At 35.7% G+C, this 20279-nt stretch overlaps 1 protein-coding gene across 4 annotated transcripts in view; it reads right to left on the bottom strand.

Moving 5' to 3' along the window:
- The window catches only part of SBF2 (SET binding factor 2), a 238479-nt gene that overhangs the window by 93243 nt on the left and 124957 nt on the right, over positions 1-20279 (bottom strand). For all 4 annotated transcript variants that reach the window (XM_031613850.2, XM_031613849.2, XM_090140453.1 and 1 more), the window contains exons 7-14: positions 11760-11892; positions 10143-10251; positions 9350-9463; positions 8866-8943; positions 7240-7353; positions 6561-6689; positions 5707-5805; positions 1541-1745 (exon numbers count right to left, since the gene is read on the bottom strand). In XM_031613850.2, the coding sequence (XP_031469710.1) occupies positions 1541-1745; positions 5707-5805; positions 6561-6689; positions 7240-7353; positions 8866-8943; positions 9350-9463; positions 10143-10251; positions 11760-11892 (981 nt within the window). The remainder of the gene's footprint in view (positions 1-1540; positions 1746-5706; positions 5806-6560; positions 6690-7239; positions 7354-8865; positions 8944-9349; positions 9464-10142; positions 10252-11759; positions 11893-20279) is intronic.

Genomic DNA, 20279 nt, shown 5'->3' with positions numbered 1-20279 from the left:
AAAAATGTAAAGTTTTGACATAAATATACGGTCATTAAGAAAGGAAACCTTTTCTTGCACTTAGCCCAGAAAGAACCTAACAGATAAGTAGCAGATAAGACAATAAGATCTAAAGATACAATCAAAAGCAATGGCAGGTAAATGGAGTTTATCCTCTTCTTACACAAATCCAAAGAGAAATAGGTCACAAGAAGCCATCTAGTTCATCCCCGCTGGCCCAAGACAGGATCAATTCTATATTATTCCTCTTGTTTGTCTAATAAGTTTCCAAAGTTCTGTAATAACAGACTCTGTGGCTTCCCAAGAAATCCATTCAAATGCTTCACAATCTTCATTTTACCAAGTTTTCCCTAACAAATAACTTCAGTGTTGTAATTACATGGATTAATTCTTATCACTGCAGATTATTCCCATCTTCTTTTTAACAGCATCTTACATAATTGAAGACTGTTACTATGCGTCCCTTCAGTCTTCTGGTTTTTAGTCTAAACAACTCTCCATCTTTCCACACATGTCACATTCTCCAGGCCACTGGTCATTCTTGTTGCCTTTTTCTGGACTCCCTTCAACACAATCAAAAATGCAGGCGATCTTCCAGTGTCCAAAAATGGATACAGACTACAATGAAAGGATTTCTTCACGGGGTTCACTGATTGTACTCCTGTTTATACATCCTACTAAGATGTTTGTCTTTTTTGCAATAGTTTGACATTGCTGGGTCATGTTTGCCCTATTATAATCCCAAAATGAAATTCTGCAGAAATGTTGCCTAGTCAGTCAAGCATGCCCATGCAACTGCAAAAATCTGAAGAAAAAGGGCAGAGAAGGACAACACTGAACAGATCAGTCATTTAATTTTCCATGATAAATTGCCATTCTAAATCCCTCCTTGAATAATTTTTACAAGCTCTACTAGCTTCCTGTATCTTGCATGTTACTGAATACACTTTTTTATGCCATCATCCAGACAGATAAATACGATTATGATGAATACAATTTCTCTGGCATTAAAACCAAATGAAGAAATGTTTTACATCTGCTCTTTATATTTAGGTAAGGATATTTAGATACATTTTAGATAAAGCCCTTTCCTCAGCATCCCCCTTCTCTGGGTTGAGCAAACCAAGGGACCTCATACATCTTGCTCTCTAGACCCTCCACCACCTTTGTATTCCACCTTTGGAGGCTCTCTGATAGCTTTATGTCCTTACACTGCAGCACCCAGAAATGCAAAGGCTGGTTGAGGTGAGCTTAGCGCAAAGTGGGATCATCCTTTCCCCTGACTGGCTGAAAGTGCTGGTAGTAGTAGAGAGTGACAGATAAGGTCTCACCTCAGCCTTCTATTCTCCATGCTAAAGGACTCCAGTTTCCCCAGCTCTTCCTCATGTCTCGTTTTCTAGCCCCTTCACCAGCTTGGTTCCCCTTCTCTGAATAAATTCCAACAACTTGGTATTTTTCTTGGGAGCAATACATTGCAGCCATGCTGATCATACATTCAAAACATGAGAAACAGTAGAAGTCATGAAACAAGTAAACATACCAACAGGAGGGCCTGCGGGAACAACACACTTCTTGTCCCCCCTAGTGGCAGGGGGGGCACCCTGACTCCTTGCAAGACCTTCCTGGAGCAGCTCCTGTACTCGGCACTCATTGATCCGGGGGAATGGGAGGATGTGAACCCGCAAGTGGGAGCCCTCCGTGGGCCGTGGCACTTTCTGGAATGCTATGTGGGGATTGGGATTCTCCTGCAGGCAAAATGTTAGACAAAAATCTTAACTTGTATTATCAATTGTCTCAACCATTTTTATCACTGTTATTACCTGTCATACCTGAGGGACTAAGCCAACTAACGCAGATGATTATTGACGTGTTTGAAATTTGTATCATCTTTGATTCATTAAATGTAATATTTCCAATCTCATTAAATGCTTTTATAAAATTATTTTTGACAAAATTCAATGTAATTCAAAAAAGAAAGAGAGCAAAAGAAAATCACAGTTTAACTTAGGTCGTTTTTATGCAACTTAATATTTACAGTTTAAAAAGAAGATAGAAAAATCATCCTACTGAATAGAGACAAATTTAAAAATATTATAATATACAGTCTTGTCACCAAGTACTCAAAAACATTCTCATCTTGGTCTAATCTAGGAATGAAAATTCATTTTTGTATCATGTTTGAAACCATTGCCCTATTTCACTAGGTAACAATTTTCTATCTTCTGTACGTATCATAAAAATGTTATACCGTTCACTGTTTACACAGTAGAAACAAAAAAGATTTACAGGTGATCTGAGAGGAAATGCTGGACCGAAACTACGATATAAAAAAAAAAAAAAGGAAGCTGTCACATCAGATTCTGAAGTGTTCTCAATCGACAGAAAAGACTTCTATCATTGACAAAAGTCAAAATTTCCACTGTGAAAAGTAAAGTTTGCCTACAGTGATTTTTCACTCATTCTTTTATGATCTTTGCAAGTGTAATATGCACAAATTTTTCACCCTTGCTTTAAGGTTTTCCCTGCCTTACTTGTTTTACCAAAATAATTGCTCCACCTGCTACTGCATAATGGTTCTGATAATTTTCTTCATCTTGACATTAATGTGCATTAGTGCAATAGCAAAGATGAGCATAAATGCTCTCTATCATACAAAAGTGATGTTGATTATATGTGTGATACTATACTTCTTGTTCTGTGTCAGTATGTTCTTCAGCATTTGTGGCAGTTCTGTGTCAGTATGTTCTTCAGCATTTGTGGCATCTTTTGCCACAGGTGGTCAGCAACCGAGTATACCACAAACCACATTTCATTTTACTGCCTCCACATAGATTTCAGCATATGTAAGACATAATTCCCAGAAAGAAATCCTAAGGACAGTGAAGTATGAAAATCCAGAATTTCTTTTATTTTTTTCCTCAAATAGCTGACAATCTTTTCTGATTTTTGGCTTTCTGGCATAAGGTACTACCTTTTCTAAAATATGGCAGAGATCTAAATGCAACACCAAATTTCTACCATCATTAAGAGTATCACATCTTGTGTCTTGAGCAATCAATCAAATCAAACAATGTATTTTCTTCATTCATCTACCAGGGCTTGTCATTGGTCATATTTGAACTTAATCAGTTTTACTCTATGCTATTCCTTATAATTGGCTACATACAGCTGCCAAAGAGAGCCATTCAATCAATCAGGTTTTTGTAATACAAGCACAACCAGCTTGCAATAAAACTCAATTAACTAGCAGTTAGCCTGATGCTTTCATTTACAGAAGCCATAGGCAACAAGGAGACTGAATATGTCAATTTGAAACAAAATTAATACATTTGGTCTCAGATGCAGAAAAACAAACCAGCTACTTAGCTGTACAAATTCTTTGTGGAGAGTTTAATGCAACAAGCCAAAAATCTAGCTGTTAGGATGACAGTAGCAGATGCCAGGCTGAGAAAGCAAACACAAGATCAACAGGGGGTAAAAAATGATATTAAATGGGGGAAAAAAAAAGAAAGGAAAAATAATTATTTCACATTCCATTTCATGGACAAGAGAGATCCAGAGGGAAGAGTAACTTTCATCTTGGACATCACAAAGCTAATGCCAGCTCTGCATATGCAATGATATACAGATCAGGAATTTAGGTCTAATGTCTTCAACTACTGAAGCAGTAGATGCCAAAAACTTGTCTAGATTTTCCACCTGTACCAGCTAGACTAATAAAAATGTTATTTCTCCCTAACAAACCTTGCTTCTCACATGCTTTTAGACTATTACAGCTACGAGATAATGATCACTGTAACTGTGGAATAAGATTAGATTATGTCATGCCGTGAGATTAAAATGAGATCACTCTAAGCATAACTTTTGGAAGCAATGTTGCTTACCAAAGTACATTATTTAAAGATGCATAATTATTAAAAATATGACTTCTGAAGTCATTGACTTAGTGGTGAAGCAGTATCATGTCAGTTGCAACGGTATAAGTAAATCTTATCATGGGAACAAATGAAAATGAATGAGTTTTGACACTGATTTTAAGAAATCATTTAAGTGAGAAGTTGTACATATACAGTAGGTTCTTTCATTATGAAAGGCACAGAGAGAAAGAGAGAGGCACACAGACACTCATGGAGTTTAAAATTTAATGCTGTCAAAAATACCTCCACTTACAAATACTCTGTGTTTGAGAAGTCACTTTACTAAACGTGCTCACAGACTTTAAAGTTCCATCTTAACACAACTTCACTTGAAATGTAAATAACATCATCACTATAAATATATACTACAGCTTTATTCTTCCCATACCTCTCTTCAATGAATAAACACCTAATGCAACATTTTAAAACAGCAGGCAAGAAACTTCCCAGACTATGTTCTTGGATATTATGTAGAATTAGTGAAATAATGCAATCAATGTGAATGGAACAGGTCCACTAACAGCTCTTCTGACTTGGGTCCTACCACATAACACAAAGCTCCTCTCCATAATTGCAGAGAAGGTGAAGAGAAGCACAGCAGGAGCAGGCATGGAGTATGGTGTATGAGCCTAAATAAATCCTTTCATTCAAAAATGTAGAAAAGCCATTTGGCAATTTTGGAGGAAAAAAATGACAAAGAGTGGAGGATGGGAAAGAGAGATACCATATCTGAACACAAGTACACAAATTCTGCAACCAAGGACAATATTGAAAGCTGGACTAGCCTCATTTCGTAAACACCTTTTAAAATATATAGATATATTTTCCATCCAAAATTTACAGACACAAGACCTCCATGTGCAAGATTTGTAAAACTTTGGATATACTATGTTAAATATATTAATCCTACCAAAAGCAGAGACTGCATTAACAGTGATGAAATGCTCAAAGACAACATATTATGGGGGAAAAAAAAAAAAAAAAAAGGCAAAAAACAGCCCAGAACTTAGCACTAGTTAGAAATTTCTGTGTTTTTTATAGCAGAGCAGTTGTAAATTATAGTTCTGGGGAAGTGGGATACAGAAGAAGATAGGGTGATAAAGGTGTTGACTGATTGAAAAATAGATATTGCTTTGTTGAGTCTGAACAACGACAGGAAATATGACGAGGACGTAGATTAGCTGATGCCAAAAAAAACAAGTAAACAATTTAAAAAAAAAAACGATTTAATGGAATGTTAGGGGATTTTAGAAAAGCACTGTACAACATAAAGACATGATAGGAAGGAAAGAATGCAACTGGGAACAGTATTCTAGGAAACCCAGAGTCCAAGAAGCAACCCATAAGATGTGATATAGTTAACACTTGCTGCACACAGAAACCAGGGGCCTGGGTTACACAGCAGGGCACATCTGCTGGAAGAATACACTACACCAAACTGTTTTCTTATGGGAAACTGTTGAGGTAAGATAGGAGACTTGTTTGGTCCAGACAGGTTGCAGCAGCGAAAATAACAGTTTATATATATTTAGTGAATACAGATGAAAAAAACTGTGCTAAATAGCAGTAGGACATTGGTAAATCACTATTAACATTAATAAATTAGTATTAATATATTGAACTTCCTTAATATACAAAATTATTGGGATTTCAAGCTCCCAAGTCTTCAGTTATAATGCAGATGGCAACCACAAGCAGTCATTTCTGTTTTCAGACACTGGATCAAACTCAGAAAACTGAACAGAAAACAGTTATCAACTCTGAAGTGCAATAGGTAGAGTAAACTTACATTTTTGAAGAGCTGTTCTGCAAGTTCTCTAACATGCTTTATCATTTTTGGTGGATTACCTTCATCAGCCTTAATTCTTTCAACTTCAAAGGCTACCAACTTAAAAAAAAAAAAAGAAAAACAACCACAACATGTTTACAATTTAACTAAAGGTAATTTATTTATTCTTTATATTATGAAATGCTAATATTAAAATGAAACTGAGAAAGAAAAAAGGGAAAAATTTGCAGTCGCCTTGCTCTACAACATATTTTCACTTACAGAGCTTCTGCTGCCAGATCTTATAAACTAACCTAACACAGAAATCCTACATACCTAAATCATTCCTTTGGCATTTCTAATGCTATAATCTACATTTCTCAAATGCACCGTTGCTAAGCAGTTAATACCAAACTCTATTTGTACTGTATATTCAAATAAAAAGCAGTATAGAAAAAATATGGTACTGATTTTTAAAAGAAAATAATGTTTGTCCCAGTTCATTTTCTTGGGTATTTAATTTTTCTCATTACTTTTTCAATGTTTCTAAGAATGTAATTAAATTACTCAATTCTGTACTACATGTGATGCATTACACACTTCCAAACCTGACAACAGGAACAGCATTACCATGATTTACACAGGGTAATACACAAATCTTTAATTCCATATATTTGGACATGGCATGATGTTATGAAAGGAAGCTAGAAACGCGTGATTAATAGAAAATGAGAAAACAGAAACTAGCATAAGTTTTATATCATAAATATTGAGTATTTGGAAGAACTTAAATTTTTAAGAAGTTGAAAAGTCACAGGTATATTTTAATTTACTTGGGATTAAAAGAAGAAATAAACAACAAAAAAACACTTCACCTCATCAAAAAGATCACAGGCTCTAAAGGGAGGTCCCCTCTCTGACACAAAACCAGCAAATGCCATTCCATTGAGAACTTTGGTTAGGAAGTCATTCTCAATCAAGCCTCGCTGGCCCAAAAAGGCTGCCTGTATTAAAGACAGAAAGGAATGCAAGTATTTTATCAGTATCAAAAATAGAAACAACTATGTTTGTACAAGCAAACTATGCATTTTCAGCAGACTTCAGTAACATGAGGCACTTTCTAATTGAAACTTCTTATATTACCTAATTACTTTTTATACCTGTATTTATACCAGCTGTGATGCAACAGGATTTTATGTACACATTTAGATATCTTACAGGTAATAAAACAAAACTGGTACTTTCAATTATTGCCTTGTAAAGACACACATCTTTTCAAAATTCCTTGATGATTCCCCAGATGTTTCTTTATAATGAATTTTAATGTTGTTCACTTCATGTTTATCACTGCCTCTACAATTTGTCCCACTAAAAAGCACTGATTTTATGCTATGTCAAAATGATCTTGATTAATTTTTGCATGTCAACAGCAATTTAAAAAGCATCTGAGATTTATCTTTCAGTTTTGTAAACTCTTACACAAAAGGCAAGCGCATGGTAATAACATAACAACTACAAACGCTAAGCAAATAAAAATTACTGCTTCTCTTTTACCTTGTGGAAATGAATGACTGGCTCAGCATGAATTCTGATCAGCTGAAGGCATGACCGGTATCCTTGGAAAAGTTGTGCAAATAGCCTAAGGAAAATTGCTCGCACTTCTTTATCCTACAAAAGCATTGAACACATTCTCAAAACATTTTCATGTTATGATTTTTTTCATGTTTCATATAAAGCTAATATAAAGCTAATTGATAGGACGCCTACTGATTTGTCAAACAGTGCAGCAAATCTGCACGTCATGTGAAGTGCATACATACAAATCCATCCGATGTCAGGCTACAGTTTCACTGACCTGTGTCTGGATTACAACGCCAGATTTAGTACATGCCCACCCCTTTTCTCCTGTTTTTCTTTTTTCATACCTGCACAGCACTGTCAGCGTCAGGGCAGAGCAAGTATAACTGTTTGGATGGTCATCCAGTGAAAATCAATGGTAATGAAAGAAAAGCAGGTATCTTAGCCTGGATTTTCTCCTTAAGATAGCATGGCTCTACTGTGCCATTGGAGGTGGTGACACTGGAGCAGGTTTATTTTCATCAAATTGAGTAGGGGAGTGCTTACAAAGACATGGATGTGCTAGTGGAATTGATATGAACAGATGATGGCAGCCTTGGGTCAGGGTCATCTTCAGGCCAGATGCAATTAAAACCACTGCAATCAAATACTGTGTCATCCACATTATTTTCATTTCACTGCCAGTATCTAGTTGGACTACAGCTGTGTCTAAAACCTGAGGTCCTAGAAAGTGTTCGAATAATTTTTTGAAGAAATTTTAATTTGAAAATTGCAAGCAGAAAAGAATCTTAGGCAACTGCAGAATATACCTGCAAAACAAAACTAAGATGTATTTTAAAATTGAATTGGCTCTCATATTTTTATTTATATCATTAACTCCAGTTGCAGTTCCTTCAAGCTAAAGCCAGTAGCTTTACTAGGTTATTAAGGTTTCATGGATTCACAATTATTTGTAACTTAAGTTAATTAGACCTTAGTAGATAACTCTCTGGGCTGCTTTCTTTTTTCTTTTACTACAGACTGTATATCAAAAAGAATGTATTGTTTTCAGGTTGAGTGAAGTTCATCAAAACAAAAACAATGTTTAAAAAACCCATACAATTCCTTTCCCAACATGCCCAAACATATAACGTAAAACACCTACCATTACTATTGTAAAATCAGGGTCTTATGTTTTGCTGACATGACTACCACACTTATCCGTACCTAAATTTACTCTAAAATTATATATGTTTTTAATGTCTCTAAAATAATAGACGAATATAGACAGAAAAACAGAAAACTAGTTTGCCCACCCCAGCAAAATTTTGCAACTTCACTGGTCTGCGAAACAGAGAAAGCACAGATTTAACTCAATAGTCTTTTTAAGAACACTTTTTTTTAAAGGAAAATAAGGTGTTTGCATGTTAACAATCATCTTTATAAGAGCTTTGAACCCATGAGAATCCTGTTACAGAACAGAATGCAATGTCCTGGTGCCAATTCCTTACTCCACCAGTAATAAAGGATAAGGAAAAGAAAACAAAGTCAAAATTCTTAAAAGAAATTTAGTATAAAATTTCAAGTTTTCTAAGAAATTTAGACATTACAAAGAAATCTTACCAGCATTTTTGTGTGCGATAAAGCTGTTCGTGGGGGAGGGAAGGCATAATCTGCTGTTTCCAAATCAGGATGCAAAACCTAGAGAATTTTTAAAACAATTTTTTCCCCTTCAATTTGCTGAGGCAAAGACAAATTACTTTTTCTTCTTTCTCAAAATAATATTTACAGTGGCTTACTTCAAACAATACACTGAGGTAAGTTATAGAACTTATAGTTTGGACTCATTTCAAATTCATTACGGTTGAAAAATCCCTACCTTCCTCTTGAAAAGAGAAAAATCTTATTTTGGTATTAAATTAAATTACTGACAATGTTTACTATAATTTCAGATAATACATTAATCTAAAATGAGGAGTGTTGGCATGATTTATAGTTTGAAATCATGTATTTCACTGTGTATGAAAGCAATTTAATACTAAAATACTTTTTTCATGCTTTTAAAAGTGATGAGAAAGTGGAAAATGAGTTTTGTATCAAAACATACTAGAGAAAGCGCCATTTGAGTCTGGTGTAGCAATGGTTCTGGGAGCTGAGAAAGATGAATACATTCAGGAATTTTAATAGTGCCTCCATCCAGATCTGCAATGATTACATCTAACTGTAAGGGACAAACAAAAACATTATTGGTAGCACTGTGAGCATGATATTATATAGTTTAAATAACCAACGTTTCAGATTTCATAATCTACACACAAATTAATAAAAGCAAATTAAAACAGTACTAACTGTATCGTACAGAATGTTTTTGATAAAGGAAATACTCCAAATACTTCATATTATTGAACCTAGTTGTGAAAAATGAATATAAATCCTAGTGTTTGTGGATGAACCAGGTCTGCGTTGAGTGATTTGAGATATTTTATAATCTGTTTTCAAAAGGAAACAATGATGACAATTTTAATGTAAAAGTATACGTTTCTAGGCACCTCTGTAACTATGGATCAGATTCTCAAATGCTTATTTAAAAATTAAGCATAAAATAACTGAGGATATACCCAATAACACTAAAAGAGGTGTTCAAATTCATGACATGACAAACTTGGAAACGGATCCTTTCCTTCCCATCTTGCACTCCATGCAATCATTTCCCTTCTTTACTTTACAGTCTTAACATATTTATAGAAGAACTGATGCTTATGTTTTTTCTCCTCCTCATTGTCCTGTCTTTTACAGTAATATTTTCAAAAGATATAAATGGTTCATAAGAACACTTCTGAAGCATGAAAAATCTCTGCATCATAGATGATGCTATGTCCATTCTCAGTAGTTATACTTACGAGCTCATGAATGTCATTACGAAAGACAGAATGTACACCAATTATGAAAGGCGTTGGTGAACTGAGAACTTCCAATAGCTGCGCAGGAAGAATTGGAATATATGGATAACTGTGAAAAGAATAAATACAGTAAAATAAAATCTATTTCTTTACATAGCACTGGTTTTTTATTTCAAGCTTCTTGTATAAGTCAAGTTTACTATAAGCACTTTTTTTTCTTTAAGAAAAAATGTGAAAAAATTCATGAAGTATCTGTCGTGTAAACTCCAGAAATGATTACAGTGCCCACAATTGATTATAAACAAGTCAATCTTGCAAAATAAAAGCAAATTATATTTGTAATATTTATCTTATACAGATACTATATTCATTCAAAATTTATAGGTGATCAGAAACAATAAAGTTATGGATAATACTTTCATTTTAAAAACATGAATAGATATTGGACAGAAAGCTACAGTTTAGACTTCTGTAAAATATTATTAATAAAGAATGCCCAAATGAAATCACTTAGTTTGATACCGAAGTGACTGCTAAACATACTGATCTACTTCAGCTATTTTTTACTTACTTGAAATCAGCAACTTAAGTCTTTTCATTAGAGCAAGAAAAAAATCTGGATCTGGATTAATCAGTGCATTTCATCTCTCAACAGATAATTACGATTAAAAATTTACATTAATTACTGTTTTATCACATAAACATTCCAACATATTCATTTTTTCTCCTTTTTATTCTAGATTAATATTATGCCTACCTCCAAAATATTTTAAACACATAAAAATATGCTAATAAAATACAAGCATTCTTTAAAACAGATGAGTCAGAATTACATGTCTTCTTGCTTAAAAGCCAAATAACTTGACATTAAGTTTTCCACTTCATGTTGGACCCAAATGGGATTATTTATATTTAAATTTGATTTAAATTCATTCTCTGGAGAATATTTGTCAATGACTTAAAACTGTTACTAGCTAATACAGATGTTTTCTTAGAATCAAGGAATCTTTCAGGTTGTAAAGAGCCCCAGGAGATCACTTAATATAACCTGCTCAAAGCAGGACCAAGACAGAATTCAGATCAAGTTGTACTGGGCTTTGTCCAGTTGGGTCCTAAAAACCCACAGAGATGGAGTTTCCAGTCGTCCACTCTGTTCCAGTACTTAGTTATTCTTATAATAAAACATGTTTTCCTTGCATCCAGTCAGAAACCCAGTGCACCACTGTTTCAATTTTTTACCACAGTCTCTAATTCTTTTGGCATGCACTGTTTCTTACTTACTGGACATAGCTATTAGGTCTTGCCCAAATGTTTTCTTCTTTATGCATTTACTTACGGATCACTAGTATCAAGTTTTACCATCTAACTGATGCTGTGAGTTGGTTTCTATTGTATTTGCAGGCAGGATGTTTCTCCCTTTATCATTTCACTGTCGTAATGCAAGAGATTTTCAAATGCTGCATACAGGACTCGTAGAACACTTGTATATCTGATCATGAAAACTTTATTTGAAATTTATTCAAACAAACACAACACAGTTTTTGCTAATGACAGCGCAACGTGAGTTACAAGTTATGCAATGAGTCAAAGAGTTCAGAGATCTATAGCTCAACTCACCTATATTTGAGAGGAAACATCAAAGACTCCAGAGCCCTGCAGGCATCACTGAGCCTCTGAAAACTTGCTGAGTGAAAGAGAACTTTATTTTCCGTAAGCACGGCACAGAACAAGCTGAGTACATTTTGGATTCCTTTAAAAATATTAAAAAAAAAAAAACAAAATGAAACCTGTAACAATTTTCCAAAAGAAGATGCAAAATCACATTAAAATGCACCATTTTCTAGAGGAATTTTCAAAGAACATATGTAGATCCATAAATTGCCAATCCACATTTTTTCAATCCCTTTTGTAGCACAACTTTCAATCTATTTCTCAGATTGCTAAAACACCATCAAAATACATTTCTACATTTCATTGTGTAACATCTCCTTTTTCAATACCACTTTCAAAAAAATTCCTCTTCTCAGCACAAATCCTAGTAACAATTAATAATGACTTCAAACAGTACCATATGTACCTTCAGCACAACCTTCTATGTATCTAGAATTCAATTCTAGTCACTTATCCAAGTTTAATACTGCTAAGCTAAAAAAGAAAATGACAAACACTTCCTAGTAAACACGCTCATACTTCATCCATAGAAAGCATTCTAGGAGTCATGAGGTTAAAAATGTGCAGTAAGGGCATGCAATGTCATTAGAAGGATACGTTAAAGAAGAACTGACTGCTTAAATGAACCCCACTAGATTTTGGGTAAGACACATGAGTCAGATGATGGGATTTTTTTTTAAGCACCATATAATTTTCCTAAGAGACAAAGCTGTGTGCTCACAGGGAAAACCAAAAATACATTTCCTTTAAAACAAAGTTCCATCCTGAAAAAATAGACGTCTGAGATACGATCAAATTTATGAAATTTCCTGAAATATGCTGGAATGCATGATGGTTCCTTGAGGATATAGCTTGGGTTATCAGTAAGGCAGTCTGCACTACCTTTACAAAACTACTGCTTATCTTAAAACAGTCTTCCAAAAGAAATGAGAGCCACCACAGCCATATTATATTTAACAATTCATTTGGCTTCAGTAATTTTTATTTTGTTTTGACAACTTTTTTCTCTATAACTTCAAAATGTTGCTTCTTGTAAAGGACAAGGATTCAGAGAGAGCTTTTGAGAAAAAGATTTATTACAATGAATAAGTCAATAACATAACAGCTTGTGCTTTTGAACTCTGTTCTCCAAGAATCCTAACAGCTTCATGAAATCAATAGTAGAGACTTGAGAGGAAGCTATTGCTAATATTAATATTGTGCTACTGTAAATCAAACTACTTTAGAATACATTATGTAAGTATAACTTTAAAGAAAAGCCAAGTCTCCTTACGTGAATGAAACAAAAAAATTGATCAGGAAATGGTTAAAAGCTAAACTGAAACAGTGCCCTTTCTTATATGTAAAAATGCATACATTTGTACAGCAAGACAGAAACTGCTGCTAGTTCAGAAATCTCAGTGAGAAATTAAAAACTTGAACTGCTATTTGCATACAGAACTGCCCTCGGTCCTTTCCCAAAAGGTTTTAAAGATTGCTTTCAAATATACATTTTGTTTTCAACCAGTTAAAATTATAGCAAGCAGGTTTCTTACAACATTTAATTCCATACCAAATACCTTATCAAGATGCTTGGGAATATATTTTTTAAAACATCTGAAATTGTTTTCTTATAATCAAATGCAACAGTTGTCAAACAATCCTATATAAGGCTACATGGCTTTGACAGGAATTATCGAGGAAAACAAATTTGTATAACATAAATATTCACTAGGGAAACCAGTCTGGTTTTGTTGCATATAAGTAGCTGCAGATAAAGATGTAGTTCACACTTCACAAAGGTGTTTTTCATCGTAGCTTAATCAGCCCCAATATAATCTGAAACTAAGATGACTATTTTTAGCTATTATCTCCCATGTACAAACTTACGGCATGCATAAGAATATGTAGAATAACAGAATCAGCAAGATGGAAACTACCTCCAAGATCATCTAGCCCAACTACCCAGCCACCATCAATACTGCCTATTAAACCATGCCCCTAAGTACCACAACTACACACTTTTTGAACAGCTCCAGCAAGGGTGACTCAACCACATTCCTGGACAGACCATTCCAAAGCCTGACCACTCTTTCAGAGAAGTTTTTCTTTATATTCACCCCAAAATTACCCTGGCACAACTTGAGGCCATTCCCTCTAGTCCTATTGCTAGTTACATGGAAGAAGAGATCAACCCCCAACTCACCACAACCTCCTTTCAGGAGGTTCCCTCAGTCACACCCCGCAAGACTTTTGCTACAGATCCCTCACCAGCTTTGCTGTCCTTCTCTGAACATGCTTCAGGGCCTCGATGTCTTTCTTGTACTGAACACAGCACTTGAGGTGCGGCCTCACCGAGCTGACTACAGGGGGATGATCACCTCCCTGCTCCTGCTGGCAACACAGTTTCTGATACAAGCCTTTCTGATACACTGGCCTTCTTGGCCACCTAGGCAAAATGCTGGCTCATATTCAACCTAATGTCAACCAACACCCTGGTCCTTTTCCTCCATGTAGCTTTCCAGCCACACTCTCCCAAACCTGTAGCGATGCATGGGGTTGTTGTAACCAAAATGCAGACTCAGTCCTGTCCTAGCCTGTCCAGATAGCTCTGCAGGACCTGCCTACTCTCAGGCAGATGAACACTTCTTTGCACACTTCCAACTTGGCGTCATCTGCAAACTTTCTAAGCATGCACTCAATCCTCTCAGTCAGTTTATCAACAAAGATATTGAACAGGACAGGCCCCAGCAACAAGGACTTCTGGGGAACACCACTTGTGACCAGTCACCAGCTTGATTTAACTCCATTCACCACCACTCTCTGGGCTCGGCCCTCCAGTCAGTTTTTTACCCAGTAAAGAGTGCACCTGTCCAAGCCACAGGCTGCCAGCTTCTCCAGGAGAGCGCTGCAGGAATCAGTGTGAAAGCTTTACTGAAGGTTAGGTAGACTACATCAACAGCCTTTCCCTCATCTACCAGCTGGTACACAACCTCTACCTCACCTACCTGGTCACAAAATGAGATGAGGTTGGTCAAGCAGGACCTGCCTTTCACCTGATCCCCTGGCTGACCCACACATGCCAAGTGATTACACTCAAGATGATCTATTCCATGACCTTCCCCAGTATTGAGGTCAGACTGATAGGCCTGTAGCTCCCCAGATCCTCCTTATGACCCTTCTTGTAAATGTTTTTACTACATTCCATTTGTCTTTCAGTACTTCCTCACTTGCCACAGAGGACGAATTTAAAATGTTTGCTGCGATATGAATGCATATGAACCAGGTGTAGCCCCAGCTTTGCCAAGTTAGACGAAAGCACTGCTTTATTTACAGAGCTTGTGACAGGGACCAAACCTGAGAGCATCTAAATATATTCTTTCACCTATCAGCAGGTCCTGTAAGGAGTAGCAAGAAAAAAAAACGAACAGTAAGGACACTGGGAAAGATACAACACAGAGTTTAAAAAGGGAAAAATGAAAACTCTAGCCAAAGCAAGGAGACCTCCCAGCCATTGGCCACCACATAGGAAAGTATAGGAGGAATTCTCTCTCCAGTTTGGCATTCCCTGACACATGTCCAAAGTCCTTGGAAAAAGTGGTTAAAAGCAGCTGCAAACTGTGCATTGCTGCTGTGCAATCTGCAGTTGGCTAACAGGCCTCCATGCTGAACAAGCAGGGCAGGACAGCATATGTGGGGCCAGGCACATCTTGGCCTTGCAGCTGGGTGAAGGCCAAGTGGGGACAAGAGACAAGAGAGCAAGGTGTCCCAGTTACCTCACGTGACAGGCAGAGCCTGAAGGGCTTTCCTAGCTTCAGAAAACCTGAAATTTCCAGTGCTTTCAGTCTATATCTGCAAATTATGGACCTCTGTACATAAAACACAAGAAAATCAAATAAATAAAATCTGCAGTTCAAGATGACGATTAACATAGAATTTTCTTCCTTTCAAGGTAGCAGGCTCTAAGCTGATGCAAAATTATACCTCCACACATACTTTCAAGTATATTTTTTCAGGAGTATGAACAATACAACGACTGCGAAAGAAACTTTCATCTGACAGAATCACACAAATTACTTACAGAAAAGTTTTTGATTACCCTCCTTTTATAAATCATTTAAATAATGAATTAAATTATTTGACCACACTAGCATGTTATTTCAAGGCCAGAACATTAATTTACTGAAAAGAAACAGTTCAGAATAACAGCCTGTGCCTAGTTTCCTCATGCTACATACTCTGGCTTGTTTGTAACCTTGAACTGCACGCTGTTCTTCAGACTCGACAATACATCCGATGCTCATTTGTCAGGGCATAAATAGACAACACGAAAAACAACAAACAAGTTGGTCTTTACAGATTATTCTTTTGCAGTCTACTGACAGACAGACATCCTGTAAAATATTATACATATGCTGGAAAATTTTGAATGGAGGCTTCCTGACCTTCACTGTTTTCAAGTATTTAAAGAATCTGTAATTTATACTAAATTATCTGACATCCTACATCAACAAATGTATCATTCTGCCTGTTTCCTGTTTTTCTAGAATTTAAGTATTTATTCTAGCATGATTTAAAAAAAAAGAACAAAACACCAAGGTGTACTTGAGAAGTTACTAAGTGTCCTCTATATTGCAAGAAAATAAAATGTTATCATTAACTTCTTCAAACTTTTTAAGAGTTATAAACATGAAAGTTAGAAGCTGGACTAGCTGGATACACTATTATGCCAATATGCCACTCTTGAATTACTGGACATAAGAAAAAGCTTAACAGACAAAATAATCCGTAACTTAGCCAGACTAATCCAGGAAATGGGTCAACAAAGACAGAAAAGCCTTTCTGAAAGGCCACTGGAGATTGCATAGTACAAGTTCTGTGCCAGGCAGTGTCACACTCTAAAGGTAACTGGGAAACAAAATAAGAGAAAAACACAGAACTCTTTTCATTTTTATTTTTAGATGTAATAGCATAGCACTGCTAATGAATGAATTCCATGCCTAATTAATAAATGAGGCAGCAAATATACTCAATAGTCACAGGCAATTCCTGCCAAATTGCATTCATTTGCCCAATCCAAAAATTATTCTGCACCTACCATCAGCTACACACACACAAAAGTGTAAGAACACAACTGTAATGTCTTTCAGCTAAGGCTCAGCGTACATCTCGGAAATTACGCAGTTCAGTAGGACTGTACTCCATATTACAGGATTAAATCACAGCCAAACTTACTCACAAATGGGGAGCAATATAGCTGTGCCAGCACAGAGTTTTGTAAAGGTTAATTTATCCTGCTTTCTGGCTGGGTAGCATGGAGAATATGAGTCAGACAAGTACCCCAAGAGATTAATTTATTTGGACTTTGTCAGACTGGGAAGGAGAAGAAACAGTTTCAAAAGCACAAAGCTTCCAGCTAAGACTCTCTCAAAGAATTAAACATTTAATGAAAAAAGCGTTCTTACTAATTTCTAAGCACATGGAAGCAAACAGTGGGGATGACAGACAGTACTAGAATCAAAACACGTTTTTAGAAAAAAAACCTATTTGTTTTGAAATGGAAGTGAAGGTAATTTAGAATCTGAAGCACGAATGGTCGCATGTTCTTTGGAAGATGCAGAATGTTCAAAGACTTGTCCATAAACCAGCTTCAGGGGAAGTAGGAAGAGGGAAGGCATATGAGGACCACGCAGAAAGATGATGCTTTAGAGCCAAAAAGGCCAAGTGATCATTCAATGTTGTATCCAAGAGACTGAAAAGAAGTATAGAAAAAAATACATATATATATCCCTTCAGATAAACATTCCTATTTAAATATTGCTTCCTCAAAGTCTAACAACACTAATTATATTCTGGCAATGCTGACTAAAGCAGACAGTTGATATCCAAACCCAAATATTACACAAGCACAAGGAAGCAGGGATTGGACACACTGCATAATCTACTTAGGAAGATGTATGGTCATGTCTGTCATCTGCATGTTGATACCACTTTGTTATTATCAATTTCATTAAATCCCTCTGCAGACACACTGAAAGGAGGAACAAAAAGCCCTCTGGATTCCATGAACTTTCAAACAGAAATCTGCCCATACACTGAGTGATCATGATTAAGCATAATTTTTTTCCTGAGACAATAATGCAGCTAAAGATAATTAACAAGAAAATATTTAGATAACAATGTCTTCATTCCTGAAAGACAAAAGGGCACAACTGTCTCACATGCATAGTTTTGAAGCTATACATACCCAAAGTAAGACTGCTAAGCTCAAGATTAATGACAGTGTTGAATAATTTTCTCAATAAAGCAGAGCAGACAATGGAAGGTATAACATACAAATAGTCGTTTCATATGTTGAAAGTACTCACATGGCAATGAAGTAAAATACCAAATTTGCATGACAACATATTTTAAACTATACAAATATAACCTATATTACCAATGAAGGTTTCCAACTGATTGCGTGCCTGGCTCACGCAGACAGGTTTGACATATGCTTCTAAAAATAAGTTTAGTTACTTACTCCAAGTTTTATTGTTGTTGCTGTTATTGTTGGTTTTGGTTTGTTTCTTATTATCAAAACCAAATTCCAGTAAAGAATAAATGCCAATAAAACATCAATCAAAACAGGTCTGCATTTAAAATTAAACCCAGAATTGTTAAGGGGAAATATATATATCAACAGAGAAGGTGACAAGCAATATTTTTTTAATATTAAACTCTTAGATAGCAAATTAAAACCTTATTCTTTTACTGTCTTTTCATTAACATTTGACTAAAAGTCTGCTGTGCTGAAATATGATGTATTTTATTTTCACATCTCAACTTATGCTTATTTACTCATTAAGATATCGAAAGCAGGAATCCACTGGGTTTGGATATTTTTCTCATAAATACCTAGATTTCCAGCCCTAAGAAAGCTGCAGGTAGAGGTAAACAGTATCCTGCACAAACCCGACTTCAGCACAGAGAGTCTTCTTTATTACTCTCACAGGTGAGACTTGATGAACTAAAACACACTGAAAAAATTTTGTAAAAGAATTTTGAGTCAATTGGAACAACAGACATATACTCATGAATTGAAATCCCCGAATCCCCAAAATAGAGGAGAAGTATCCATTTACTCCACTGGGAGCAAACAGATACGCATAATTTGACTGGATTCATACAGAACAAGAGAATATCTTTTGACAAAACAAAGCAGAGAGGGAGCAATACCATGAAGATCCTTAGAAAGAAAATATCTAAGAATGAGAAGGGTATTGTCATTCTTGAACTGTACACAGGAAAAATGGTCAAGGATACACAAGAAACTGCAAACATATCTGTTTCCTGTCTATGGACTACAAAGTCTTTCTCAAGGGACAAAACTACTGCAGACTCACATTAATGGAAGCACAGAAATGCAAAGACAGCAAGAACTGAGGTGGCTGATAACGATGTTCTGTTAGAGCTATCTTCAGGCATTGTTGGTTGATATTCATGAAGTAGAAAACCACAAACACTCAATTAAGAAAAAGAAAACTGCAGAACACTATAATAATCAAAAGTGAAAAAGGTCCCTTTAGTTCCTTAAAGTGTTTTGATTTAAATATTTTAAAATACTTAAAAAAAAAAAAAAAAAAAAAAAACCCAAAACCATAAACCCCCCAAAACAAATAGCAAAAAACCTCTCTGTGAAATCCGTTCTTTGTGAAATCCTGAGATTTTTCTGACCTCCTGAGATACTGATACTTCACCACACTGGAACTGAATAGCCAGCAAGTCTTCAGCAGTAAACAAAGGAAGAATATGCTACGTAAATCTACGCACACACTAGTTTAAAGAAAGATTTTGACTAGACTGTATTCTGGAGGATGAAGTTTCTGCTGTACACATCTACACATCCTGGAAGAGATGAGGAAACTCGATAGCATGCAATTCCCATTGACATACCAGAAAGAACAGCAATGGGACATGAGAACTGATTTATTTGAAGGAAGCCTGCAGGATTCAGGATCGAAGTTGCAAAGTCTGTGGAAGGGGAGAAACAGGAGGAAAAGCAGAACAGGCTCAGCCCTCGTGAAGAGGGTATCAGAGAGACCAAATGGATTTGTGTTACAGTGTGGGCCTTAACAATGGCAGGATATTAAGCATGTACTCCTAAACAAATTGAAAGATTTCAGAATTGGCACAGTACATTCACCACAAAGAAGCAACAGAAAAACAAAAAAATATCTGCTGCTCATTCCATTATAAAATTTCCTCAATGAAAAACTGCACTTATAGGGCTAATATGTCCTGAAACATACCACCAAGGAAAGATCCACATACTCAGAACACATCAACACCATAACCTTTAGTAAGCATGCCAAACACAATAACACAATACTAAAAATTCATTGATTTCAGTAAGACTTGTGACAACATGAATGTTCATACTACATACAAAAGGTAACTGTTGTTTTTCTGACAGTATAATAACTAAATAATGCTTTAAATTAACCA

Source organism: Phasianus colchicus, chromosome 5 (genome assembly GCF_987193195.1).
Source record: "Phasianus colchicus chromosome 5, bPhaCol1.hap1.1, whole genome shotgun sequence".
Classification (NCBI taxonomy): Eukaryota; Metazoa; Chordata; class Aves; order Galliformes; family Phasianidae; genus Phasianus; species Phasianus colchicus.
This window is presented reverse-complemented; position numbering and strand designations above follow the sequence as displayed.